Source organism: Magnolia sinica, chromosome 3 (assembly GCF_029962835.1).
Source record: "Magnolia sinica isolate HGM2019 chromosome 3, MsV1, whole genome shotgun sequence".
NCBI classification, from domain to species: Eukaryota; Viridiplantae; Streptophyta; class Magnoliopsida; order Magnoliales; family Magnoliaceae; genus Magnolia; species Magnolia sinica.
Window position 1 is genome coordinate 83,460,952 of NC_080575.1, and position 27,562 is coordinate 83,488,513.

General features: G+C 39.2%; 1 protein-coding gene and 2 long non-coding RNA genes across 5 annotated transcripts; all 3 read right to left on the bottom strand.

Moving 5' to 3' along the window:
* Positions 1-8,221: 8,221 nt before the first annotated feature.
* On the bottom strand, positions 8,222-9,045 carry LOC131238597 (uncharacterized). Its single transcript, XR_009167963.1, has 3 exons — positions 8,682-9,045; positions 8,511-8,603; positions 8,222-8,371 (listed from the first exon to the last, which is right to left on the bottom strand). It is a non-coding gene; the product is annotated as an uncharacterized LOC131238597 (long non-coding RNA).
* Positions 9,046-9,827: 782 nt separating this feature from the next.
* On the bottom strand, positions 9,828-10,884 carry LOC131238598 (uncharacterized). Its single transcript, XR_009167964.1, has 3 exons — positions 10,814-10,884; positions 10,560-10,633; positions 9,828-10,444 (listed from the first exon to the last, which is right to left on the bottom strand). It is a non-coding gene; the product is annotated as an uncharacterized LOC131238598 (long non-coding RNA).
* Positions 10,885-18,053: 7,169 nt separating this feature from the next.
* On the bottom strand, positions 18,054-25,350 carry LOC131240091 (WAT1-related protein At3g18200-like). Of its 3 annotated transcripts, XM_058238128.1 has the most exons (6): positions 24,952-25,350; positions 24,764-24,826; positions 21,272-21,593; positions 20,472-20,630; positions 19,137-19,288; positions 18,054-18,374 (listed from the first exon to the last, which is right to left on the bottom strand). In XM_058238128.1, exons 1-6 carry the CDS (start codon positions 25,152-25,154, stop codon positions 18,239-18,241), a joined length of 1,035 nt encoding a protein of 344 aa, XP_058094111.1. In that variant the 5' UTR covers positions 25,155-25,350; the 3' UTR covers positions 18,054-18,238. The 3 variants fall into 3 exon arrangements, with proteins under 3 accessions (XP_058094111.1, XP_058094112.1, XP_058094113.1); XM_058238129.1 differs by lacking the exon at positions 24,764-24,826; XM_058238130.1 differs by lacking the exon at positions 20,472-20,630.
* Positions 25,351-27,562: the final 2,212 nt, after the last annotated feature.

A 27,562-nucleotide genomic window follows, 5' to 3' on the forward strand; every position in this document is an offset into this window, starting at 1 on the left:
GTAGGGGGCATAATTAGTCTGAGTTTGACTAGCTCATAAATGGGTCTGCTATCGACGTGTCGGGCCGGTATATGTAGGTTGATAACGAGGTCTCTTCCACTTGCATAGTTGTACGTCCAGTGGGCGGCGATCTGGTGTAGTGTACTAGACCCTGGTGATACATATATATTCTAGAGATGAGTTGTACTAATATGTGGTCCCTGACAAGGACTGATATGCTTGAGTTGCATCTTGCATATGACATTGGCCATGTAGGCCTTGCATCGTATAGCCTTGGTATGGCCGATAGCATTCATGCCTTGCATCTCATAGCCTTGGTACGACTGATATCATTCACGAGCATGCAAGCATGTTTCTGCATTAATTTGATATTGTGTACTTGGTACTTACCTTGCGCACACACTTACACCACCCTTTAAGCTTTCTATAAGCTTATGCATGATCGTTGCATGTGGGTGATGCTAGGACGCCACAATAGCATTGAGGTTAGAGTGTGCAGCTGACTTCTGGAGCTTTTGATATTGATATTGTATTTCCCTTTTGCATTGTACTTAAAAGTTTTTTTTTATCATAGTGGATTTTGTGATGGCGTTCTGGTTATTGTTCATGAGTTATGCTTGTGGTTATACTGAAACAAATTTATATTAAAAATCCTCCTTGTAGGATCCTAAGATCGGAACCTGGTATATGGGTATCAGGAGCCGAGAATAGGGTACTACGGAGGTTGTCGGTGCCGGATTCGGCGATCGAAAATTTTGTGAGCCCAGTTTTTGAGTTTGGGGCGTGACATGCACAACCAAGGACCTAGGGATATATGATTTTTTAATGAATAAAACATTAAAAGCTGCAGATTCATTCCTCTATTCTCAAGTTATGTATATGGAACTCTCTAATTGAGTTTAACACTACCTGAGAAGAGAATTGAATAAGTTATAAAAATAATATAAAAATGACAATATAAATAGCTTAAAAAGAATAAGATTTCTCTTTTGATTCTAGAACTTTTTCTCCCTATTTTCATGTTTTGAAATAGTGAGAAATGATATCTATTTATAGCAAAAGATCTGGATCTTCAGTTAGCCTAAGAATCCATTCGGCTTGTTGAATATCCATAATTTTGTTTCAACGGCTAGCTGATTTCGCGGGATCTTATTTTGAAATAAACTTAGGCTGGCCCGATCCAAACTTCAGCTAGCCTGAGAAACCTTCGGTTGGCCAGAGACAGGGTTTGAATAATCGAAGTTTTAGGGAAATAAAAATATCTGCATTGATAGAAACTAATGTCAATCTCGGGTTGACCAAGATAGGGTTGGGCTGGCCAAACACTCCTGCATTTTCATGTAAAGTTGCAGTAAGTTAAATCTTATAAAATCACTAAGATGCACTTTAACCTAGGGTCTTTCCTAAGGTCTTCTTTACCTGTGGGTTAGCATACAAATGATTCTTCTCTTGAAATCCTTCCGAGCCTTCTAATCTTGAGTTGTTGAGTCGTGATCTAGTATTGAAATGTTGAAGTGAGCTGAAGTTCCATATACTATACATTTTGTCTACGAAATTTGATAATCTACTTGTGTTCTTAAAACATTAGCACTTACAACAAGTAATCTCATTTTAGACTCTGTGTAACGGGAGCCTAGGGTGAATTTCTAAGTTTACTAGATTGGGATCCCAACTATTCTAAGTTTATAGCAACCATGTAGTGAATGGTAACACTACACCAAAATCCCTATTTAGGAATGGTTGAAAAATGTTTCTATTGAAAACCATTTCTACACTAGTTAGAAACGGTTTTCAATCAAGGGCGTCGCAAAAAATTAGGGATGGTTCAAAACTGTCGCAAATTTTCAATTTAGGACCGGTTTGGTACCGTCTCAAATATTTAATTTAGGGACGGTTTAAAACCGTCACAAATTTTCAATTTAGAAACATTGAAACCTATATTTTTTTAATATTTGAAACCTAAAGAATATTGTAGTACGATTAAAAATGAATATTAAACAAATATTGTACGACCTTACAATACAAAATATATAATATTTACAACAATAAGTTGAAAATTGTCAGAATACATTAAAAGAAAAATCCTGCATGTGGTCCACTCCTAACTTGTCCAATATAGCTAGCTATCTTCAGCCTCTTTGTCCACATATCGTTTCAACCAAGTAGCATTAGTACCCATCTGCAATGGTCACTGCCAAAGTTTTCATCTACAAGTTTAAGAAAATAAACATGTCAAGAAGTCAAACAATATAGTATAAATTTTGAAATGCATGTTTTTAGTTCCCTATTGAAGTTATGTTGGCCACTGGTCAAATGTTGGGGTTTTGTGCTGAGTTGGCTTTTTAGCTGGTGTTGTGCTAATATTGTATTTTAAGGCTAGTTTAGTGAGGCTAGAAGGTGTGGTGTTGTATGGTTTTCTCTGATGATGTTTGGGGAGTTGATTCTTCTCCATCTAGTAGGATCCATCTCAGATCATATTCTAAAAAAAAATGCTAGGTAATCCAAGGCTAAATTTCTTCTCCTCTTCTCACCAAATGTGGGCCATTAAGCTTTTTTTTATTTATTTAAAAAAACCCTTGGTTTGTAATCTGCCAACCAAATGGCTAGGATCATCTAATTTTTATATTTCTAATCATTTTCCACCAACAACAGGGCAATTTGGATTTATTTTTTTTCTGATGATTGTGAATAAATAAAAGTAAAATTTTTAATGACTCGTATTCAAATTCAAGATTCAAAGGTTGTGATCATTAATGGTTCATGATTACAAGAAAGTATCATCTACCAAGAACATAAATGGTTGAGATCAATCTAAGAATATAACCCGACTGTTGCCACCCTTAAAAAAAAATACACCCATCATGTCTTCTTTTTATTTGTATTATTATATGACTAAATGCAGAAGGAATGGGGGTATTTATTAAATCAGTGGGTGTATACAAATACTAACACAAATTGTTATTCTCTACATGTGGGGACATACAAAACTTGTGTGGGATCTGTGATGTTCATCAAGCAGCTAAAATTACGTCAAGGCATTCGAGCCAAAAAATGTTGTGTAAACAGAATGTGATAGATGATTGAAAATGAAAAAAGCAAAAACATACCTTCTTTTTCCTCTTCTTCTTCTTTGGCAGCACCTGCAACTTCAAAGAGTAAAGAGAGATGGAAGAGAGGTTAGAGACATCTTCAAAGAAACTTCGGGGTGGTTTGGCAACAAGAAATTTGAAGAATCCAACTCTAGTAATTGGATTCTTGAGAATTTCAATGTGTCAAGTTATGTTTGACATTTTGGAATTTGAATCCAATTTCTAAGAATTTGAAAAGTTGCTTTTCAGGAAGAGTTGTAAATGGCTTAAAATCCAATGTTTTTATTTCAACAAACAAGTGTCCCTAAATTTGAGCTTCAGATTGTTGGACTAGTCTAAAATCTGGGCTATAATTTAGAGATAGTGGTTTGATCCCATGTGCACCATTTCTAAATGCCTGTATATCAAGTGTAAAATGTGGCTAGAGTATTAAATAGCTTGACCAGCAGAATATCAGTTCCACGTAACGTCTGTCAAAAGTGATATGCTGACAATGGAGGTTTGCTATGAGGACGTAATATCTGCCATCTGATTACAAGAATTGAAAATAAAGAAAATTCCCAAGGTATTACTAAGGGTCTATTTGCATACCATTAAATAAGTTACTTTTTCTATTTATAGTAGTAGATAAATAACTTATTTGAGATAAACAGGTTTGGTTTAAGATCAATTATAAGTAACCTTTTTTTACGTAAAGTTACTTGATCACTTCAGCTTAATAAGTAGAAACCAAGATAAGCTACTCCAAGCACAAGTAGCTTATCTTAAGTAACTTATGAATCCAAACACCCCTAAATGATCGAGCTAGTCAGACATGCTCAAGTATGCCAAATATCACTGAGATTTTGTAAAACATGCAATATTATCATGAAATTTTCAGCAAGTGGAAACCAAGCAGCTGTCTTTGGAGATAACATGTCTTTGGAGAAAACATGTTATGTTTATAGTGTGTTGATGTATTATTACCTTTTGGGTTCTGAAAATGGATGACAACATCATCCTTGAAGATATTGACTTCCTTTCTGTCATCTGGGTTGTGGTCTTGTAAATAGCCTTCTTCTTTCTGGTTTATTACACAACTTTCGGTCAGATGCATATCAATTGAATTGCAATAGACTAAAAAACCAACTTGGAAGTTTTCTTCCTTAACAGTCGCACTGAAGATCTGGGCTCTAAACTGAAATTACACTACCTGTAGGTAGAGTTCAAAGAAGCATAACTACAAAATGAGGGATACTTATTATAGTACTGGGAAAAGTCATTAAATTTTGTCACTCTCCATTCCAATTGAATTCAATTCTGCATTAAATGCACTCAATCTTGTATACAAAACATTTGTTTTTTGACATATGCAATGTGAGTTCTTTTACTTCTTTTTTTTTTTGTTAATCCACAAGCATGTTTTCCCAGCCCACCAACCTACTGCCACATGCGCCAACATGGATGTGTGCAAGATCCAAGCTACTAGAGTCACCTTGAAGCTTTGATACAACATGATAGATGAGAAGGATACGATAACATAATCCTTCAAAACAAAACACAACTAGCGGTGATTAAGATGCAATTGTAAGCAACATCAGCTGAAGCAAGGAAGATACAGAAGTGTATTGGAATTATACCATTATTTTGTGCACTCACTAAAATTGTCATTCTTTAGGAACGGTTTAAAACCGTTCCTAAATGAGGCGTCACAAAAAACATGAACGGTTCGGAACGTTTGGGTACCGTTTCAAATTTTAGAAACAGAATTCTAGAACGGTTTAAAACCGTTCTTAATGTTGCCAACGGTCTAACTCTTACATAAATTTTTAGGAACAATTTCAAACCCTAATAAACACACGAAATTTAGGGTCAAGGGAAATAAATTAACAAAAGTTTATTGCATTCCATCAAAATAGAGATTAATCCAAACAAAAACATAAGAAGCAGGAGGTATGCTCGTCTTAAGACTGCAATTAAGTTCATTTATCTAAAAATATCTAAAATGTTGAGTAACAAAGCATCAATGTACACAGGGCAGAACATGCGCACCTAAAACCGTAAGATTTTCATTCTCATCCAAAAAGCCCCAATGATTTTCAGATATTCAACAGCATTTTGGACCTGTAAGATAAATGTCCTTCAGTAACTGTTACAACATGAGCCATGCAGACAAACACTACGGGGCAAACAGAAGGGGGGGGGGGTGGGGGGGGTGATGAAAATATGCAACTAGAAAGACAAGCAGATCACAATTTACACATACCGACAGTAGTTCAGGCGATTGTAAGGCCCTAGATAAGAACTATGAAATGCTTCCAAGCTGCAGACTCTTAATTTGCAAGCAAAGAGATTATAGAGGTGTCCTTAGAAGTTCTGACAACTGGTAATCTGCAAATGCATCATATACACATCTGGGATAGAGATGTATGCATTATCAATTAATAAAATTGATAGAAGAAAGATCGGATTGTAATATGTTTCTTCATTTGCTTACTATGCAGAAATGTCATTTTTGAATGCTATTGTAAGCTTCTAATCATGGCTAGTCAAATGAAAACAAAACAATTGTTCACTGACTAAAACCACAGGTTGAGGGAAAAGGAAAAAAAAAAGAAAGGTCAAGGTATATACAGAGAATATAGAATCAGTACATACCACAAACCTTTACTAGATTGTCTTCCTTAACACTTTTCGCTGAATCCACATCTTTGCCACATTTACCATGACTTCGATCCCCTAGAGATATAAGGTAGTGATTGTCAGTTTTTAAAACTACAAATAGCAAAATAAAAAATCACTAAAATGAATACTTGAACATAAGACCCAGCATAGCTTTAACATCTTCCTTCTTTCACTTGATCTCTAGGAAGAACAAGAATAAAATAAGTTAGAATTTTAGATCTGCAAAATACACCCATAGAGGAAAGACAACCTAAGTGTTTTCACAAAAGCATTTGCGGCAAAAAATAACCAATAACAAACCTTCTCCCTTTTCACAGCCAGTTGTTCTCTCTCAATTATAGCCTTCTTGTATGCATGCCATTGGCTTTGCCATAACTCCCATGAAGGAAGACATCCTGATAAATCTGGAACAAACAGCACAGTGATTTCTTTATTGGCTAAACAATCCATCCTTGCCAATTCTGTCATAATGTATCTGCACAAACCAATTCACAAATAGAAAATAGATGTCAAGAGGGAAACATATGAACAATGGTTCAATTTTGGAACAAAGGATATGAACACAAACAATTTTTTTTTAGCATGTGACCTATTATTTATATTTTTATTGGTACATGACTTGTATTTTTGATACGGTATATATTTATCTTATGTAACCTACTATTTATAGAACATGACAAGTCTCTCAAAGATTCACCTTTGCGTTCCATATGGTGCTTTTGCATTTGGGATTTCCTGGCTCCTCAGCCAATGGCTCTGCAGAAGGCTCTTTTGGCTCCGCTCTAGCATCTACTTCAATGAGGTCATGCTCAAATCTATTCCACAAGCAGAAACAATAAACTGTTTATTCTGAACAGTTTCTGCCATAAAGAAATCCAGAAGCATAAAAATGTAATCTTAATCCCATAAAAAAAAGGATGAAAAAATAGCCCCATTTCTGAAATCTCACTACACCAAAATCGTCATTTAGGAACGGTTTTAAACCGAGCGTGTTTGCATGGTGCGTGATAGGATACCCAGGAAATGCATTATATACATACCCAGGAAATGCATTGGATGAAGCAGAAAAACTATCTGTCAGTAGTTCCCCTCTATGTTCAGGATCCATCAAGTTGGTAAAGTCCGAAGATAGGATCACCTGAGTAGCTCTGAAAAAGGGGGAAACTAGAATTAGCTACACATCATGGTAGTATGGTACTCGGAAAAACAAAATTAACGTTATCCAATCTCGACAACATGGTAAAATCTTCAATCACAGCAAAGGAAACTCAAGTTTACCTAAATGTATGTGTTTTGAAGATTTGTCGCTGATGTCAATAACATGCACTGAGAAACAGACGAACCATCACATAACAGCTTGTTTCTAGGAGTCTTCCCACCACTGGTGAACTTGCGGACATTTGAGCTGCTAGAATTTGAACCCTCAACTGGCCCCGAAGAAGTATCATTTTTGAGGTTTCCTGCACATTCAAGAAATATATTTATCATATTTTTGTGAACATTAAAAGCAAATAATTTTTTTTGTTGCGCAATACGTTAAAAGACTAGAACACATGCATACACTAGCCCACCTGATGACTAACCAGCATGATTTTAGATTGGATCGATGAAAATGCTGTTGTATAGTTACACCAAATTTTGGTGTATGTGAAGTCCGATCTCTGATTGGTGCAGTTTATCTTTGGTTTTCTTTTGAATCAATGTAAAAAGATATTGAAAATACTACTTGCAATTATAGCCAGGGATCTACAGCATGGAGCACTTCTCTCAGATGCAGAGGAGCATTCAGGGTAATGGGTTTCGATAAATTCGTCTTCAAAGTTCTGCCAAAAAAATAAAAAAATGAATGTTTTCAATCAATAATTCCAATTTCAATCAGAAGATCATTTAAACATAAAAATTGAAAACTTCAAATTGCATAAGAACACAAGCTCGTGTAAATAATAATAATTTAAATTTTTTTTAAAAAAAAAAAAAAAAAAAAACCCATAGAAAACAACTCATGTAGTGGGGAAAGGAAAGCAGAATGATAAAAGAAAGCTGGACTTTTATCAAGACAGAAACAATGGCAGCAGCAAAACTCTACTCTCATAACAGAAAAAACCATGAACACAGGTAGAAAAACCCAATTTTCTGTTGGAGAAACACCAATTACTAGCTACAAAACCCATTTTAGTTATAACATAAGCACCATGCAGGCATAATTCAGATAAAGGCCAGTTAGTGTGTTTGTGTGTGTTAGTGGAGGGGATAGACAATGCATTATTTCCTGGTAAATTTCAAACCCACAATCTTCACATGTAGACAGCAACCAGCATCAAGGGCTTAACATCAGAACAACATGTTATCCCCCCCACAAGCTGACCAATATAGGAAGTTCCCATGAGGTCAACCTCATAGTACCATTTCCCATATATACATATACATATACATATATATAAGCACAATTTTGAAATGCTATCACTGTTGAAATTCATCCATATCCAGTGCAAGATACTCTCTCCATTTACAGTAAGGATAAATTAAGGTACATTGAAGTGGAAGTTTAATAAGGTACGTACCTTGCAAATAGCATCAATTTCATCAAAAAATGATAACATGCAGATCACTTTGATCACCTAAAACAAGGAAAGAAAGGAATACAAATTAGACTATCAAACAAAGCATGAATGGCATAGCTATCAAAATGAATGGTTAAAAGCAAAACAGTAACAACTGGTACAAATTCCAAGCGAACAATCCATCCATATAAGTTACTTTGGTTCTGCTCCATCCAGAATCAGGTCAGTGATTTGAACGCTCTCCATTGCATACAACAATATATGCCATGGCTATCATACAGCTTGTTATCTTTGTAATTGAGGATTGGATTAGTAAGGTCTCTAAATCACCTTTACTCCTTTAAACATATTGCAGCCAGAAACATACCTTTACCATGCACACTATGGAATGCAAAGAGAATCCGGGCTCTTCGGCTCGATTCGAGTGTTGGTCCCTGATGGGGTCACTGAACCTTTCACATTCGACTATGATCGAAGCATTTTTTATGGATTTGACCTTCAAGCAGCTGAAATTTCTGATTTGCACAAGAAAATAACTTCACAAATTTTAGCTTTAAACAGTTGAAATTTCATAACCATAATCAAAAAAGCCACTTAACCCTAATCTCTACAAAGCAAAGCATGTGGAACCACACACCTCTGTCCTGGAAACTATTGGATCCAAGGTTCCTACAGTCCAGATCAACTACCATCTATGGCTTATAGGTCTCAACCATAACACAGAACCAACTCCATGTAGCATAATACAATCAACTCCAATAGAAAATGCACAGAAGTTGCAGAATCTATTTTAGTGCAAGCCTATTTTTTTTTAAAGTGCAAACCCATTCAATTCATTCATAAACAGAGATGGTGGATTTGCTCCAAATATCTCGAGGCATGTTATTTTATTCCTTGCACTATTATATGGATTCTCAAATTTCAAGCATATGCTAACGCCATTCAAAATTTCTAATCAGAATTTAAAGCATCTAATCATTCTATTCATCATGAACAGATGAAAGAAAAGAAAATTCTACCTCCCCATAACTAGCATAACACGACTGCAGAAGAGAGTAGTAAGATGTCACATATTTTGAAGAAGTAGATGCTTGTAAAAAGAAGGATTTATACGTACGTCTGGACCCCATGGTCCAGTCATTGAAACCATTTACTGGATGATCAAGCACAATGGGTGAGGGATGCCATGTAAATCTTGCAGATTGAAAAATTCATACCCATTGATATAGTGTGACATAGACAGGCAGCAAAGAAAAAAAATATATATAGCTATGGCTCTCAATCAATGGACAGAAGCAGAAAAAAAAAACATCCCGACCCTTTTTTACTCTTTCGATGGCCAGTTTTGTCATTTTGTGAAAAAGAATGGTACCATTAGATATCCGTTTTGTATAGGGGTGCACACGGGTCGGTTCAGTCCGGTTCTGGGGTGAAACCGAACCGAACTGGCCGCAATCATTTCTTTCCCATTCAGCCTTGCACCAGTTAAGGCCAAGTACTCCCCTATGGAATTATCCAAGAAAGTTCTCAAACTCTATACAAGCCTATAAAAGATATGCAATAACTATAATTTTAGCTTGATTGTGGTAGTTAGTTGTGGGCACTGTAGCATGAGAAAAACATCTCTCTTTTCTTTTTTCCTTTTTTTCAATCTATGAAAATCATATGCTTCTGGTTGAGAGGCTTGACCCCATGTCACTGTTACATCACAACAGACCACCCATTCATGCCATTTCACTCTGTGCTTACCTAAATGTCCAGGAAGCCGTGAGACAATGTACGAAAAGCTGCAATCAGTGTGAAATCCAATACTTGCTTCAGGAACAGCAAAAACCTAAACCAAAGAAAATCTTGAGAATATATCACCTATAAAATGTGCATCCATAGATTTAAATATGACATCCATAGGATTAGATCTCCACTGGAATGATTTCTCATACCCTAGTTCAAGCATTTGAACTTTCAAGTAGAAGCGAAAACTAGGAAAAAAGGTGGAAAAAAAAAAAAGAAAAGAATATATACATAGGACATGTCAGGGATACACAGAGTCTTCTCAGTGACAGCCGAGAATTTTAATGGAGCAGTCAGTGATGCACCTCCACCCATGACAAGTCCATGAACAAGCGCTATCTGCCAACATATCAACAGCTGATTAGTATATTTTCTGCTATAGATGTAAAAACACAATGTCATTCATTTTCACAAATAATAGCCCTTGATTTAAGGATAGGTTTCAAAATGGTACCTGGGCTTTCCTATATGTGTGAATGTGATAACATAGCCAATACATTCTATACACAACTTCGAGACAGGAATCATCTGCCAAAAGGTAACCATTTTTAAGAAATCTTTAAACATGTGACAATCAGCAATGGGATTGAGCTAGTGAATCTACACCCAGATAGCATTTGGATAATCATCAAAACACTTTTGAGTGTTGATATGAGCTAAATGATCTAAATGATAAAATTCAACGTCTGCAGAATCGTTTCCCTCTACCTGACCTCCCATCATAGAACATCTTTAGATTCCCACCAGCAGAGAAAGCACGTCCAGCTCCCTAGGGGAAATAATAAGCAAAAAGAACAACATAATTAAGGAAACTGAAACAATTTACTTTCCAAAAAATCAAGAACCACCCAAAAATAGGAGGAAGTTTCACTAGCCTTAATTATCACAAGCTCTGCATCATCATCCTTCTCAAGGGATTCAGCTAGCAAAACAACCTGCAATGAACCAGACCACTCCATAATCACTTCATAGGCTCCTGAATCAATTCTAATATTGCAGAAAATACAACCAAATTTTATTTGAACATACCACTTTGGATGAAATGACATTCAATTGGCAAGGCCAGTTGAAGGTGATCGACCTTACATGGTTTACTTCTTCTGCCAAAATAACCTAAGACAAGGACACAATCCCAGAGACATTTAGCAATCCAAGAACTATATACCTAATCATTCTCATAGCCTTGTCCCATTTATTTGGGGCCATTAGACATCTATCAACTCTTATCTACTAAGAAAGGGATAAGGTCCACCAAAGAAGATGAATATTTCATCCTCCTAAGTTTATTTACATGTGCCACATGTATGAGATGATCTGAATGTCTCTTTAATAAATAGGGCCCATAAAAGTATCAAAGAATAGAAAACATAGAGATCAGACAATACTAACTGTGTAATGGTGGAAATAAAAACAAAAATCATTAACTGGATTTTAGAGATTTTTTGCACCAAATTTTAAATGGTTAGGATCGTCCAATAACTTCAATTTTTGGTCTATAACTTGTTCATGGTTGTCCCCGGTGAATGAAAGTGCTAAGTTTCACCATACACATATGCAACGGGTCGAAGATAGAGAGTAGGTGGGCAAAATTTTTGTCCAATTAGGTGGACTGGATCTCCTCCCATCAACTAAACATAGAAATTACAGGAATCAATCAAACGATCTTTTATCATAAAATTCAGGCCATTTCACTCCTCCTTTGGGGCAGGGTTGAAAACAAATGAATGGCTTGAAAATTTCAACATCCCTTTTGTTTTATACAATGTGGCCCACCTAAAGATTGAAACAGATTTTTGAGCCAGAAGATATAATCGGTGTGGCCCAGCTGATGGAAAGCTAGGATCTCAGACACGGTTGCTGTCATATGGGAATCTCATATATGTGTAACAGAAAGTAGAGGAGAACATCCGGAATTATTATTTTTTTAAGTATCTCTTCTGGATTTATGGGTTCTTGTGCCATTTAAATACACTTTAGCTTGTAGAAAAGAGAAACCTGCAAAATCCAAAAATCATTAGAGGCATAGAAGTAGGAAAAACCATATATAAAAAACAAATGGTCAAACAAAATGCAGATCCAAAGTTAATATGGAATTTCTCAAGTACCCAAAAAAAAAAAAACAGAAAAACCAATTTAAATATCGAAGTACAGAGTGCCCAAGAACCCCCTCCCCCACCAAATAAAAAAGTGCAACCACCCAAAAAAAAAAAAAAAGAAAAAAAAAAGAAAAAAAAAAAAAGATGAATGAATTTAAGCTCAAGAGGAAGAACACCCAACAAAAGAAATTGCAAAAAAATAAAATAAAAATATGGAACTAAAATGGGAAATTGAGGTGAGTATGAATAAATGAGAAGTGGATCCATGCAAGAAATGAAAGAGATGAGAAGCAGATGAAAACTCATGACAACAGTGAAGGGTTTTGTGTAGAGATTGAAATCAGTAGAGGAAATGAACATTGGTTGGTAGAACAAAAGGGGTGGGTCTATATATCAACCAAGGAAAGAAGGTGGTTGGTGAGGTTCCTGCCTTTCTTTACGGAATGCTCACATGCTTGGAACTTGTGGTTGTTACAATTCTCTTGAGCTGTGTCGGGCCCACCGAAATGTTTGAGTTCCATCTACCCGTCTATTATATGTGCCTTGAAATGTTATTTCTACATGCCAAAATCCAGATTGATTTACAACTTAGATGGGCCCATCGAAACGAACCATGAAAGACATTAGAGAGAGACTCTTACCGTAGAAAGTTCCAGATGAAATTTGGAGTTCATCGCATTGTGTATACATCATCCAAACCATTCATCCGGTGAGCCTTACCAGGATGAAGGGACACGCCCAAAATGAAGGGACCTTCAACCGCACCTACAACAAAAAGAGCAGAACTCTGCTCCAATCATCAGCCCACCACTGTCACAGATCGTGAAATCGCAGGGCCTTCTTCTTCGTTGGCTTCTGTCTTCGTGCCTCCATTAAATCCAGCAATCCTCTGAAATCGGCGACCCCTGCGCGTCACGTAGCCATTAAATCCGTCATCCTCTAATGTGGCTTGCTCAAACCCTAGATCCAGACCTCTGGCCCCCATCTTCTACGGCTGCTCCCAGTCATGACTTCCACCCCTGCTCCGTCGAGAGCAACACACATTGCTTCCACACTTCCTTCAATGCTAGGGTTTAAAAACCCCCCTTTCGTCAAACAACGAAACTGATCTACTATTCCTGTGAAAAAGAGAATCACAATGAGAGCCTAATCTGACAGCTGGAGAAAAAACTTCCCTCGATTACAAATATTGCGAAAATCCCTACATAGGGTTTGGAAAAGGAAAAAAAGGATATATAGTGCTGGAAAATAGAGAGAGAGAGAGAGAGAGAGAGAGAGAGAGAGAGCTGTTTTAAAAATCAAATCAGGCTTTTATTTTAATTACCTTTTTAACCTTTATTACGTACGGCCTAAAACCGTTTCTAAACCAAAAACAGAGCCGTTTCTAATCATCGATTTTGGTGTAGCACATGATGCTATCTAGCTTCAAGTCCAGAAAGGATCTATGGAATATGAATAGGAACCTGCAATTTATTAGATACCCAAACCAAGATAATATTACATGGCGAGGCAAATGAACATATGAAATTCCTCATGTTGTTTTATACTTGTAATGAATAGATTTTTATTTTCAAACTGATATTTGTGCATCTTTTATCAGGCCCAGAACAAATACCTAATTTTTGTTATCAAACATAAGAGCCAGTGCAGACACATCAACTGAGTTTCATTATGCAGCAGAAGAAATGATGGAAATCAAGACAAACAAATAAAAAAAGGTGTGTGTGTGTGTGTGTGTGTGTGTGTGTGTGTGTGTGTGTGTGTGTGTATTCCATCTAGAAAAATGGACATGTTCATGACAAGATAATCATACCTTCAGAAAAACACTCGTTTTCATTCTTCGAAGAAGATCCACATGCTGGACCATTATTCAAGAATGAAAATTTCAATATATTATGGTCTTAAGGGTAGGGTCTAGACAAATCAGTTACTGGGCCTAAAATTCAAACAATCCACAATTCAAGATGAAAGTTCTTATCACCACAATACAGATCTGAAATTGTTAAAATGAAAAATAGCAGATGAAAAAGAAAAGAAAAAAAAGAAAAAGAAAATAGAAAATAGACTAGAATACTTTTATTAAATAGTTCAACACAAATAACCAATCAAGAAAATAGATCATCGATAGTATATAAGATGTTTCAAAAGATACTTCTGTTAAGTACCTTTTAAAGATTTTCCTATGAATTCCGTTCATCCTTTATCCCAAACTCTGCCTATTTATTTAATCCATCGTCCATGCATATACACAACCCTCAATTTACTTTCAATGTGAGATAAGTTGTCAAAGAAGTATATGTACATAAATTATAAAAACTAGGCTTACAACACTAAGCAGGACAAGATAATCTGCAAGCAAAGAGCGCAACCAAAACCTTGGCTAATCAGCAGCATGTAGACCTGAAACAAGAGCTCCATGCATTGTGAGAGAATATGCAGATTGCGCTAGCACTGAATTACTAGATATAAGAGACGGCAACTGAGTTAGGGGAATAATTCAGTAGGTGCTTTGTCAGTGGACATGGCCAATTCTGGCATTAATCATCATCATGATGCATTTCATCTCTAAAGGAAGGTTTGCCTGCTAGCTCCTGCCCAACTGAGCCAATCTATCTGCACCCACCTTGCTTTCTCTGTATGCACATGCCATTTGATACTAAAGCTTGCAAGTTCCTGATCAGCTAGGTCTCCTAGGATATACTAGAGCTTCTGTGAACAGAAGACATGGTTATATTAATAAATCACAATATCTGATGGCCCCTGACCATGCATTAGTGGCCACAAATGGATTGACCAAAAAGATGATCGGAGATCCAAAACCAATGGAGGATAGTGGATGAATTAGATCGTCCAATCAACATAATATTCAGTATATGCCCCATCCAATGTGGGTCGCATGACTAGGATCTACTTACATGTATGCCACACTGAATTGGGTTGGGTTCCTACATTGGTGCTTGACTAGTGTTGTATAGGAACTTTCACACATAACGCTTTCATTCTTTTCAAATGTCAATAGCGTAATTCATCCAAGCATTTAAAAAGGTGGGCCACCCAATAAGTATCATCTAGTAAAACCTGACTAATCGAATATTTAGGTGGGGTCATGCCATTGGCCGTCCATTGATTTAAAAGTTGTACCCTACGTGATGAGTGGAACATCCTGGTTTTCCCTGTAGACAATCATTTGCGGTTTGGCCCCATCTTCTGCACTGTCTAGATGATTACGAAAAGTCCCACTGCGGGTAGGAAAAGAAGGTGTTGTATGTGAAATCTTCTATTCGAAGGGTGAAATCGCCCCTAATCCGCCGAGAGGAGCAACAGCTGGCTACTGTTAAAAAAAAAAAACCTACTACAAGATGCTACCACCACATCTGCAGTCACCGGTCTTAGCGACAACAGCTTGTGAAACCCATCTCCACCTCCATTGCTAATCTTGTGAGCTCATCTTCTTCTTTCACAGTCGATTTCTACTGCCCGTCCAACATCCATCCATTAAAATCGGCCCTCCGATTGGGTGGAGTACCACCAGTCCTCCCCCCCCCGTGAAACCCACTGTCCCGCTCCCATCAGCGACCCACAACCACAGCGCTTGCACCCAATCTCCAGCCATCAGCAAAGCACCAGAAATCAGAACAGACCCTTGCTCCAAGTGTCTTTAAAGGGGCCCCATTCTATTGATCGGAAGACGAATGACCGAGATCTCAAAGTAGAGTGGACATTCAGCCGCACATACAACAAAAAGAGCAGAACTCTGCCCCAATCATCAGCCCACCACTGTCGCATATCGTGAAATCGCAGGGCCATCTTCTTCGTTGGCTTTTGTCTTCGTGCCTCCATTAAATGCAGCAACCCTTTGAAATCAGTGATCCTTGCGCGTTAGGTAGCCATTAAATCCGTCATACTCTAATGTGGCTTGCTCAAACCCTAGATTCAGACCTCCGGCCACCATCTTCTACAACCGATCCCAGTCACGGCTTCCACCCCTGCTCCGTCAAGAGCAACACACATTACTTCCACACTTCCTTCCATGCCAGGGTTTTTAAAAACCCCTTTCGTCAAACCACAACGCTGATCTACCATTCAAATCTGTGAAAAAGAGAATCATAATAAAAAAAACTCCTTTGATGACGGTGAGGAGTTCGTGCTCAAGCGGTGGCCCTCGATCACAAATATTGTGAAAATCCCTGTATAGGGTTTGGAAAAGGACAAAAAAAGGAAAGAAAGAAAGATTTAAAGTGCTTTAGTGAGAGAGAGCTTTTAGAAATCAAATCGGGCTTTTATTTTAAGTACCTTTTAACCTTTATTACACCATTCACATTAGAAACAGCCTAGAACCATTCCTAAACCAAAAACAGAGCTGTTCCTCATCATCAATTTTGGGATAGTGTAACTAGCTTAAGGACAATAGAGGATGAATAATATTGTTTTAGGTATTTCCAAGTTATGCTCTGATATCAACTTCTGTCATGCTCCAAATCCAGTTTGTAGTGCCTATTCATTGTAGTTCAAGTTTCAGGTTGACGGCCTCCATAGTACCCCATTTTCATCACTTGGTGCCCATACACTAAGTCCCAAAAACGGAATCCCACAAGGGGATTTTTAGATTTTTTTTTTTTTTGTAAAGATGGATAGCCATAATGTACCACAAACCAAAATGTCATCACATACATCTACTATAAAAAGGATTCGAGTATAGTGCTGGAAAGGGAAATACAATGCATAATTAAAACTCTAAAAAATCATGCACGTGGTCCAATCGCACTACTGTCGCCGTCTATCTTAACCTACACGTGAACAAGGTTCATAAGCTTACTACAAAGCTTAGAAAGCACGTGCATGTGTGCGAAATGCATATAACAAATATATAAAGATCACAATATGCAGAAATGATGGAGAGCTATGCTGTCAAATCCATGAATGTCATCAGCCATACTGAGAGTCTGTAATACGAAGGTTTATCGAGCCAAATGTCATATATAACTATGCAATGCAAACACGCAAATCCTGATATCTAATCTACATCACAGTACTGTTCTTATGTGGAACATCACAAGGGTCTTGTACACTTCTGACACCGGTTGTCACTATCGCGCACATAACCAAGCGACTAAATAAGACCTCACCATCCGCCTTTTTAGTGGTATATAAAAACCCACTCAGATCATCATTAGCGAACCTATTTCTTGATCCCATTGAGAAAATCTGAAAAATCCAAGTTGATTGCTGGACAGTTTTGGAGGTTGTTACTCGATAGCATCAAAGGATCTTCGATATTGTCAACTGATCTTTGATGACTATCGATGTCATCAAAGGACCCATCGAAGGCACGTGCAAATTGCATAAGTGCGCAAATTATTTCCTATTCCGGTTGGGTGGTGTGTGTGTGTGTGTGTGTGTGTGTGTATTGGGATTAGGGAGGAAATTATGGCTTTTTAAGTTGTTCTAAAGGGTTCAAGGGCATAGCTAGGGATTCAAATGAGATTCGAGGGTTGTTTGAATCGGTATGATCATTTATCTATTGTAATACTGCTTTCATAGAGCATTACTTGTCGCCTTGTGCTGTGGTTTTTTCCCACGAAGGTTTTTTCACGTAAAATTCAGATTGCTTTCTTATTGGATTTGTTTGTACAATTGTGATTACTTTCCTTGATTATGCTTTGTGTGCTTCTGCAAGTACCAACACGGCTCATCTAGAATTCCAAATGGGTTTCTTCTTATGAGCAGTATTTACTTTTGCAAAACAAAATAAAATAAAATGAAGAAGAAGATCACATAAAACAAAATGCAGCTCTTTTGAACTCCTCAATGTGTAATCCATTTCCATGCTTTTCTAAACAAACAACCTCAAATGAAATAATTAATCAATAATTTTAATGGTTACACTGGTTACACAAAGAGGAAGAAAGGATTTCAGTCTTCTGTTGTCAAGACAATTCTTCCTCCAAAATAGGAACTTAATTTCTAGATACACGAGGGAACGGGTTGGAATTCCAGCTTTAAGTACACAACCAAGAAGTGAGTCCTGAGCTATGGTTTAGACCAACAAGGCGGTGGTGCAATCGTCTTTGTCCAATGGGTCCATTGTCTCCATTGTGTCGCAACTGTCCTCCTTGGATTTGGACCATAGAAAAACGTAAAGGCCCAAAACTACCATGATTGATCCAACGATGCTGCAAAAATTCAAAGGAATGTGTGAGAATAGTGTTCAATATATTAGTATCGAAATAAAACTATTTGATGCACAGCTTATTATGTGCCGTCCATTTATCTTTGAGATACTGATTGTTTGTAACTACGTCTACATAGATTTTGAGGGGTGTACGGTCTTAGATCTAGAGGGAAAGTGGCTACAATGGATTACTTGCAATCACCTCCTCACAAATGGATTACTTGCAACAACCTTCCCCCACAAATAGAAGACAATTATACACGCCTCCCCTCTGTTTGTTAGTTGTTGAAGATATCTTCCCTCTGTTACTTCTCTGCTGTAAGAGGTAAAAGGCATCTGTACCAAATGACCAAAATACCCCAGACAGCGTACACCTATATTTGTGGTGTCACTCTGCTATTTGTATTTGCATCATAATCATTCAACAAGGTCAGGAAATCATGCTGATCCAACGAGGTCACTCCACCATAAAAATAGCAACTCATCCAAGATATAGGTGGAAAGCGTGCACTCTTCATGCGGCTGATGCATAACACCAAAAATCACATTACTCAGACAATCGTGACCATCTGATTGGTGGCCCCTAAATTGCTGATAAAAAAAAATGGTGGTTCTAATTCAATAGGCAAATCCTGACTGTAAAGATCATCCAATTGGTGCGACTTTTGATGTATGCCAAATACAGTGGGGTCCACAATTTTGATGGTCTAAATTGGTCATTGGTGTGAATGTTAGCCACATGATGAATTGCTAAAGAAATTACCTTCCCAAGTACAAGGTGTCGCCTAGAAATATAATTTCCAGGACTGTGGTCAAAACCAAGCCAAAAGGAGCAAATGAGGCCACAAAGATGGGTCCCTTTACTCCAGCACACCATGTAGTGAAGAGGTTTGATAAGCCACAGTAAAACAAGGCCTGCATCACATGTTTGGAATCATAAGTATCATTGTTTAGAGATTACCATTCCAACTTAAGTAGAATTATGGTATGTCATTATATGTGCATGCACAGGTATGCATGTGTCATGGAAGCAACTCAATTTTAAACTAATCTAGGACAAGGATAATTGCATACAGGGACAAGATCAAGAGAAATCAGGTGGTATGGGGTTATGAAAAATACTAGAAAGAGTAGAAAAGAATGAAAATCTCACTGACAGTTATAATGTCATTAGAAAGCTGTTAATGAGTTATACATCCAAGCCAATGCCAAAGGCAATTGGATCCCAAAGGGTTTCACAAAATTCAATTATCTTAGGGGTAAATTTTTAGTTTGAATCAAAAGACTTGCACAATATTAGGGTGTTTCAGGATCTAGAGTGTTTGAATCCATTTAGACGTCTTTTACTATTTTTTGAATGTTCACTATTTTAGAAAAGTAACATAGAGGTTGGATCATAAGTTACGTAAGGTAAGCTACTTATGCCTCAAGTAGCTCATCTAGGTTTCTACTTATTAAGCTGAAGAGATTAAGTACCTTTAAGTAAAAAAGTTACTAATCATTGATCTTAAATCAAACTTACGTATCTCAAATAAGTTACTTATCCACTTATGTAAGTATAAAAAGTAACTTATTTGGTGGTATCCAAACGGGCCCTAACTGCATTGTAAACACACTCCATTCAGTAGACCTTTGAGTCAAGTCGATCTGGATTGAGTCTTTGAGTTGACTTGACCCGGTAGACCTTTGAGTCAAGTTTGAGTTTTTGAGTTTGTAAAAGATGGATGAAAATGCTGGACACAAGATGACTATCCGATTGCACAGCATGTCATGCTATGGTTGTTTTTAGTTGTTCAAATGCTGCTTCTTGTTTGTTTGTCAATAAACAGTAACTTCCAAACATAAGGCTAATCATGGATGTGATACTTGTTAGAATAATCCTGAAGGTGGGCCACAGAATAACCATGAATGTAATCAAACCCAATCAAATATGGACAGATGGATCTTAGGCATAAGCATTCTATGGGACCTACTTCTTACAAGGAGATCCACAAAGGTGAAGAAGAACATGAACTCGGACTTGTTTCTACGATTGTTTCTCGCATAATAGATGCATGTGGATGAAAGGTGCTGAAAAAATAAAGGTAACGTCACTTACTCCAAATACTATATTTAGGAGCTCTAAATCCCAATGAATACTCCATTCTGTGGCTTCGTGACTTGTACATACGGCTATGACAGCTGTTTGTAACGTTCCAAAGAAAAACATTATGGCTGTAAGGGAAAACTCTGCTGGGTATCGTTTTGTCATCGGCCTCTGCAAATTCAAAACATTGTTAAAAAAAAACAAATCAAATTTTCTAAGCCATGATAATTAAGAAATCTAATGGCTTGTAGATGTACAAATAGGCCTCGTGAGAAAATTCTAGGGATAGACATTTTTCCTTATTTTCTAAGATAATTAGCCAAGCACACGATGGCAGATGACAGTAAGAAATGCTGGTGAAAAGACAATAGGTAAGCAAATACTTTAAAAAATCAGAAAAAAAAAAGAAAAAAAAGAAGAAGATCTCAATACACTCGCCTTGAGTCAACTCCACTCGATCAGATTTCACCAAGACTGGAGAAAAGTGGTTCCCATCACAACTCAATCAAAAAAAATCGAGTCAACTGGAAAAAAGACTGGGCAAAGCTCGATAAAAATAAAAAATAAAGATTCAAAGAAGCTCTCAAATGATTTTTGGGCACACATGAATCATGGAATGGATAGATTTTTTGGGCCCTAAGCCTCACATAGGGTGACACATGTGATGTTTAGAGTGGATTTCATCAATACATCATGGTACTGCCCACCTCAATTACACCCAAAAAGTTTTCACGAATGCTTCAATACTCTGTGTGGAAAAAAAAAAGCTTTTGAAAGAAAAACAAGAAGCATAGAAATTCATGTTAACATACCAGCAACAAAATCCATGTGCTAAGTGCAAGAACCCCAAGAACCACCATAACTAAGCCAAACACCCATTCTGTCAAGCTGGTTGTGCGAAGCAGACTCTCAGTTGAATCTTTCCAGAACATGATAGTTGAAGCACCAGAGACGGATAAAACAGTCCCAAAGATCTTCCCTTTACCCCACGAGGTGTTGATTCCAAGATTCTCTTGCATTGAGATTATAGATAATATGAAAGTAAAGACTGGATTTAGGTTGACAACTGCAGCCTCCAATGTGCTAGAGATGTAGTACAAGCACGCTGATAATAGGTTTTGTGACAACGTTAACCTGCAATGCATCAATCTATTAGAATTCTCATGAATCACACACAAACATACACATGTATTTACTGGAAGCCTAAGAAATCAATCAGATCCAAAACTTATGTGGGCAAGGAACAGTGTTAAAATCATGCATAAAAATTCTAAGTCACTTGGTGTGGTCCACCTATGTTTTGGAACGGCCTAATTTTTGGGCTCTGGGCCTAAAATTGGGGAGTGAACAGAATGGATGAGTTAGATTTCTGGCACACATCACTATGGGATGCACTGAGCTCCACGATACCGTAGGTCAACACTACATGTAGGAAAAAGATCATATACACTAATGTCGATCTCTGTGGCCCCAGCATGATGTGTCGGAACCATTCATCTCCTGGTGATGAGATGTCCCAAAAAAAAAAAAAACAGCCATATCCAGAAGTCAGGTGGGCCACAACAATACAAAGTCACGCCTAAAGCATTTAAAATCACTTCATGGGGCCCATTGGAGTTATGAAATTGCCTAAAGTGGTGGGACCCCTCATGAAGATGGGACACAAAATGAACAGGTCGGATGTCCAATCTGCATCTCATTGGCTCCACAAATAATCAGGAAGGTTTTAAAGACTACGTGTCCACAAATGGGTTTTGGGTCATGGATCAGGCTGGATTTTGGGCTCTGGGCCTAACCAATGGGTGCATCTGACGGACAGGGTGGACAGCCTAGATGGATCATTGTGGGGCCAGGGCATTTGATCTTACAGTAGGCTGCATATGCACATATATGTAGTATGCATGTATCATGTGTTTTATGTATGTATGTACATACAGAGACAAAACACCTGCACGAGGAAGCATTCCTAGTACTGTCAATGAACTCAGGAAGTGGGCTAAAACAAATACTCGCATTTGGGACTTTGGCATGTTGAAGAATGGTTGTAATCAGGAGTAATTAGGACCCTCAAATTCTCTCTAGCTATAGGATTGTCCCTCTCTTCTCATGTAAATAGGACCATTTCTCTTCTCTCTTCTCATGAGTGATTAGTGTTATATCGCTGTGTATTTATATCTGGCCATACCCAGAAAAATATCAATAAGAGCATCTTCTCATCTAAATAGTGTTATAAGAAAATTCGGAATTTTTACTCGCTAGTTTTTTATTTTTTATTTTTTCACATCGTATCAGAGCATCTTCTCTGATCTGATCTGGGCTATTTCTAGTTGCCCACATTGCACCGATCACCCTGCAGCAACTCAAGACCGCAATCCCTCATCACCATCACTGTGAGCAATACCTGCTCTACCTGAAAACCATCTGCTCCAATCGGACGCCCATCTGCCGAACGGACAGATCTCCTCGTTGCTGCTTCGTCAATCCCAAACGGCACCACCACCACAATCCCAACCGAACCACTATCAGAATAGCACACCCCCCCCCGGGAAGAAGAAGAAAATGAAAAAATCAAAAAAATCAAAAATCACAAACGAACATCCGCGAGCAGAGTCGATTGGCGCATCGACAGCGCAGCGCCTCCAATTTCCGGCACCATCTCCCCGTCCGCAGCTACCAGCGCTACCAGCCGTGCCTCCGCGACGCTGTCGATCGAACCCATCCATCAAACCCGGCTGTCATACCCATCCAGTGTCCTCGCCCGCGCCCATCGCCCTCCCGCCATTAATACCGGCATCACCGATACCATCACAGAGCGGAACCCTAATCACCTTGTTCGCACACCTGGTTCCTCGGTTGCAGCGGCAGCATCGCAGCCTCGCTGATCCACCGTTTCGGCTCTGTTCCAGCATCTCCGGCAGTTTCGGCTGCGATTTTTCGTGCGCCACCGAACCACCAACACTGGTGTGGCCCACCACCGTCACGGCCTTCGATTTCCACCCGCCGGCGGATGAAAAAAAAAAATGCTTGTTATTTTTGGTTTCTCGTTTGGTAGAAGATTTTTCGTTTCTTTTCCACCCACATGGGCCAAGCCCAGTTGAAACCGGTCTTACACGCAACGATCCAGACCCTAAATTTATCGCCCTAGCTCATATTCCATGTGTGAACGACATCCAACGCTTTCGAAAGGTTGGCCCCACTAAAATGATCACTTAGTGTAACAGGACAAATATTTATTAAGTTAGATTAATGGATGACTAAAAAAAACATGGGTGTGGCTCACACAATCAGTGTCATATATTTAGACGTATAAGCTACTTTATGAGTTCTTGAGGGCTAGTTTGGCCGGACCAATCCCATGGGATTTGGTGGGATGGAATGGTTTTTAAGGTAATGATGGTGGTGTCAGTGTTTGTCTGTTGATCCCATGGGTTTGGAATAGCCCATGGGATATCCAGCAGGGTGTTTGGATGATCACAAATGGATGGGTTTGCATCTCTACTGCTTCTCATGGTGTACCCCACTCACTGCTTTATAGCTGCCTCAAAATAACTTCATTGCTGAATGTAGGCAGGTGAAAATGATAGAGAGAGTAGATATCTCATTGATATCTTGGTGGGCCCTACACAGGGGTGAAAACCTATATCTCGGGATTGGCAGCATCCGTGGAATGGTCCCAAACAGAAAATGGGATGAGATGTAAACCGGATAACCCATGGGATCCGTCTTAATCCCATATCCAGCGCCCAGCCAAACATGCCCTTAAGAATGGCAAAAGCAAAAAACAAAACACTCCTTATCATGATTAATATTCCTTAACCTTGATTAAGGAGATCACCCAATTCTCATCTAAAATACATTGCCAAAGGTACTAAGTGGCCCCAATGATCAGCTGACCACCATCACCAATAATCACCAGAGTCTTCATCTTCGGTTTCCACACCCTCACTGATGCCAATCACAACTGCTTAGGACGGTGACCATTGATGCAGCAGAGGTCATTAGAATTCCAACCATTGAGATTGGATTCCAGAAGGGTGGGGATTTACAGTCCAACTAGTTGCATATGGAACTTATGAGCTAGTTGATTGTTTGGATGTTCCACTGAATTGCAACAATTTAATTTAATAAAGAGTGGCTTGTTTGGTAGACTCTTAAAAATGAGTTCATCTCATTTTATTAACAATAATTGAACTTATTATGTATTACAGTTCATGATCACTAATTCATAATTACTGAATTCAATTCTTAGGTTTGTACCAAAGAGGGACTAAAGAACCAACATGAAACATATGCATTCAACTTACCCAATTAAAGCGAGTAGAAAAATCCAGCATAAGATAGATTTTGTAAGGGGAGGCCTATTTTTCCTGCAACAACAAACATATCCATGTCATGGGAAATAAAAAGAGAGAGAGAGAGAGAGAGAGAGAGAGAGAGAGAGAGAGAGAGAGAGAGAGAGAGAGAGAGAGAGAGACTTGAACTGTCATCACACCTTTCAAAGATAAAAGCCAATGCTGCCATGAAGATTGTAGCTAACGCGAATTGATAGACAAGAAAGACAGTAGAGCTTATCCCTTCTGTGAGTATGACCCTACTAACCACAACATAAGCTGCTGAGCTGAGCTGAACAAATATCATACTGGCATGTGGAGCTAACCTCTCTGCACTTCCTACCAAAGCCGAAGGGGCCAACATCTTCTCTCTCGTTGCAAGTGTAGAGAAATCGTTTCTGCCTCGGTACTCTCTCTCTCTCTCTCTCTCTCTCTCTCGCTCTCGTTACTAGTTTGGAGTAATCGTTTCTGCATGTGTATTCTCTCTCTTGTTGCAAGTGTGGAGTAATCGTTTCCGCCTACCTATTATGTATAGGTACCATGTTGGGTCATCTTTTCTTTCCTGGAAGGTGGAGTAATCTTGAGTACAAGTTAACAAATGAGACCCTGGCTTGAGCAGGGGACGGTCCGATGCCATTGTCAGGCGTGGATTCTGGGTATAAATGTATTGTGGGGTTTTGAGAAAGATTTTTTGCCTACCTCACCAGACGATGGAGGTTCTTCTTTGCTAGCTGCTGGCGCATTTAATCGTACTAGGATTCTCCTCCCGATATCGTGTGCGGGATCCTCTCTCGGTATCACGGAGATAGGATCGTGCCCATCTCGATCTTTATCCGATCCCGTGAGCTTGGGTCGGGGATCTTATCCCAAGATATTCGGGATGAGGCCTTATCTTGCGCTGCCGATCCGATAAGAAGATCGGCCCGATGTATGCCCGGATTGCGATGTGTCGTCCGAACCGACTTAACTACTGTCTCGGTTTAGTGAACCATGCCTCGGATCGACACATCCTTTGGCGACCCGAGGCATTAAGTCCGAGTCTCCGAACTCGTATCTTTTGTCCCCAACAAGAAGCCCCCTTACTCCGTGTGTTTCATATGACACTTAGGAGTAGCGAGTTTTAAGTCGGTTCATAACTTAGTCCGAGACAATAAGTAGTCATTTAATGCACGTGTCACCTTTGACGGGAGGCGGTTCGATTCCTGACATCCATCAGCCGTCAAATCGCTCACCCCGCCAATGAGGGTTGGACACGTAGCAAGGGCATTATTGTCGTCAGTCGACGTGCGCCACGTGTCGAGTGGGGGAGTCGATGCAGGCGTCGAATCATTTCCCCATTAATTGCTTCCGCCACATGGCAATCTTATAAAATGGTGGGGGTCCCGCATTTCGAACTTCTACTGCCATTCCCGCTTTGCATTTCCTTTGGAGCTTTTTCGGTCTTTCGTCTTCTTCCTTTCCTCTTTCTTAACTGTCAGCGGCTCCTTTCGCCATTTCCGTTTTTCTTCCTCCCTCCGGTGAGTCTCCCCTTCCTCTTTATTTAGTGATAATGGCGGCTAGAGGTTCTCGAAGTCCCCAGGAGGGAGTTTTCGGAGATGAAGGCGAAGCGCAACGTTTTTGGAATGTTGCGGAATCGCCTTCCTTACTGACAGAGATAGCAGTTGATGCGAACGCTGCTTTTCTTTCTGAGAGGGTCACTGGAGCTCCGGCGGAGCGCCCTACTTCCGTTGATCCTTCTCGTGGTGGGTCGTCTTTAATAACCCGCCCGGAAAGGCCTAATCTTCCAAGGGGCATGGAGGAAGAAGAGGAGGAGGAAGAGAAAATGTTGATTGCCGAGGGAACCTCTGGGTCGGTTCCTGTTGATGAGTCGGCACACGCCGAGTCTGAAGGAGAAGGATCGGGGGATGATCTAAGTGGCCCGATTCCTTCAGTTTTAACTGAGGTGGATTTAGACAGAATCCGAATCGGGTATCACATCCCCGAATCGGTTATCACTTATCTCCCCCGTCTGAATGACTTGCCGGATCGTCCTCCTGCTGGGGCGGTCGCGATCTACCAAGTCTCGATGCAATGCGGCTTGCGTCTGCCCCTTCAGGCCATTGTCCGAGGAGTTTTATCTCGTATTCAGATTGCCCTGGGGCAAATAGTTCCGAATGGGTGGAGGAACTTATTCGGGTGTGCGGTGTTGTAGGCTGAGATGGAACAGCCACCGCTTACAGTCGACGAATTTCTCCACTTATACCAAGTGCGCGTGAACCCGAACTACCCCGGCTTTTATGTCTTCTCTGCTTGGCGGGGCGGAGGCGGTTCCCTAATAACTGACCCTCCCACTTCCAACAAACATTGGAGAGAACGTTGGTTTTGGGCCTGTGGTCGCTGGGAGACTAGTCCGGGTCCTGCGAGGCTCGTGTTCCTCGGGCGTTCAAGAGAGCAAGTGACTTGGGTCTTCTCTCTTGCCCTTCTTTATTTTGTGGACATTTGTGCTAGGCTTGTGTCTGGCAGATATTCAGAAGAAGCGGCCGTCTCGGCTCGTGCTTGGCTCGGATCAAAGAGTTGAGGACGTTGGATCCGGCAGATAGGTCTGGAAGGTGAAAAGACAGCTGGAGCGTCTTCATCTCGCAGGTCTAAAGTCACGGGTAATTGAAAATGTATCTTCATGTATCTTCTGAATTTTTCCTGACTTACTTCATTTTTTATTTTTTTTTTTAGATTTGCCTGAAGCTCGACCCCATCTCAGGATTGTTCCCGAATCGGCCCCCTCGGAAATGACTG

Bases quoted from the DNA above. Each gene is read 5' to 3' on its own strand.
- LOC131240091 (XM_058238128.1), bottom strand. From the start codon at position 25,154: ATGTTGGCCCCTTCGGCTTTGGTAGGAAGTGCAGAGAGGTTAGCTCCA. The intron at 24,827-24,951 runs GTGTGATGACAG...TTGTTGTTGCAG, and splicing joins TTGGCTTTTATCTTTGAAAG to GAAAAATAGGCCTCCCCTTA. The intron at 21,594-24,763 runs GTAAGTTGAATG...GATGCATTGCAG, and splicing joins TTTCTACTCGCTTTAATTGG to GTTAACGTTGTCACAAAACC.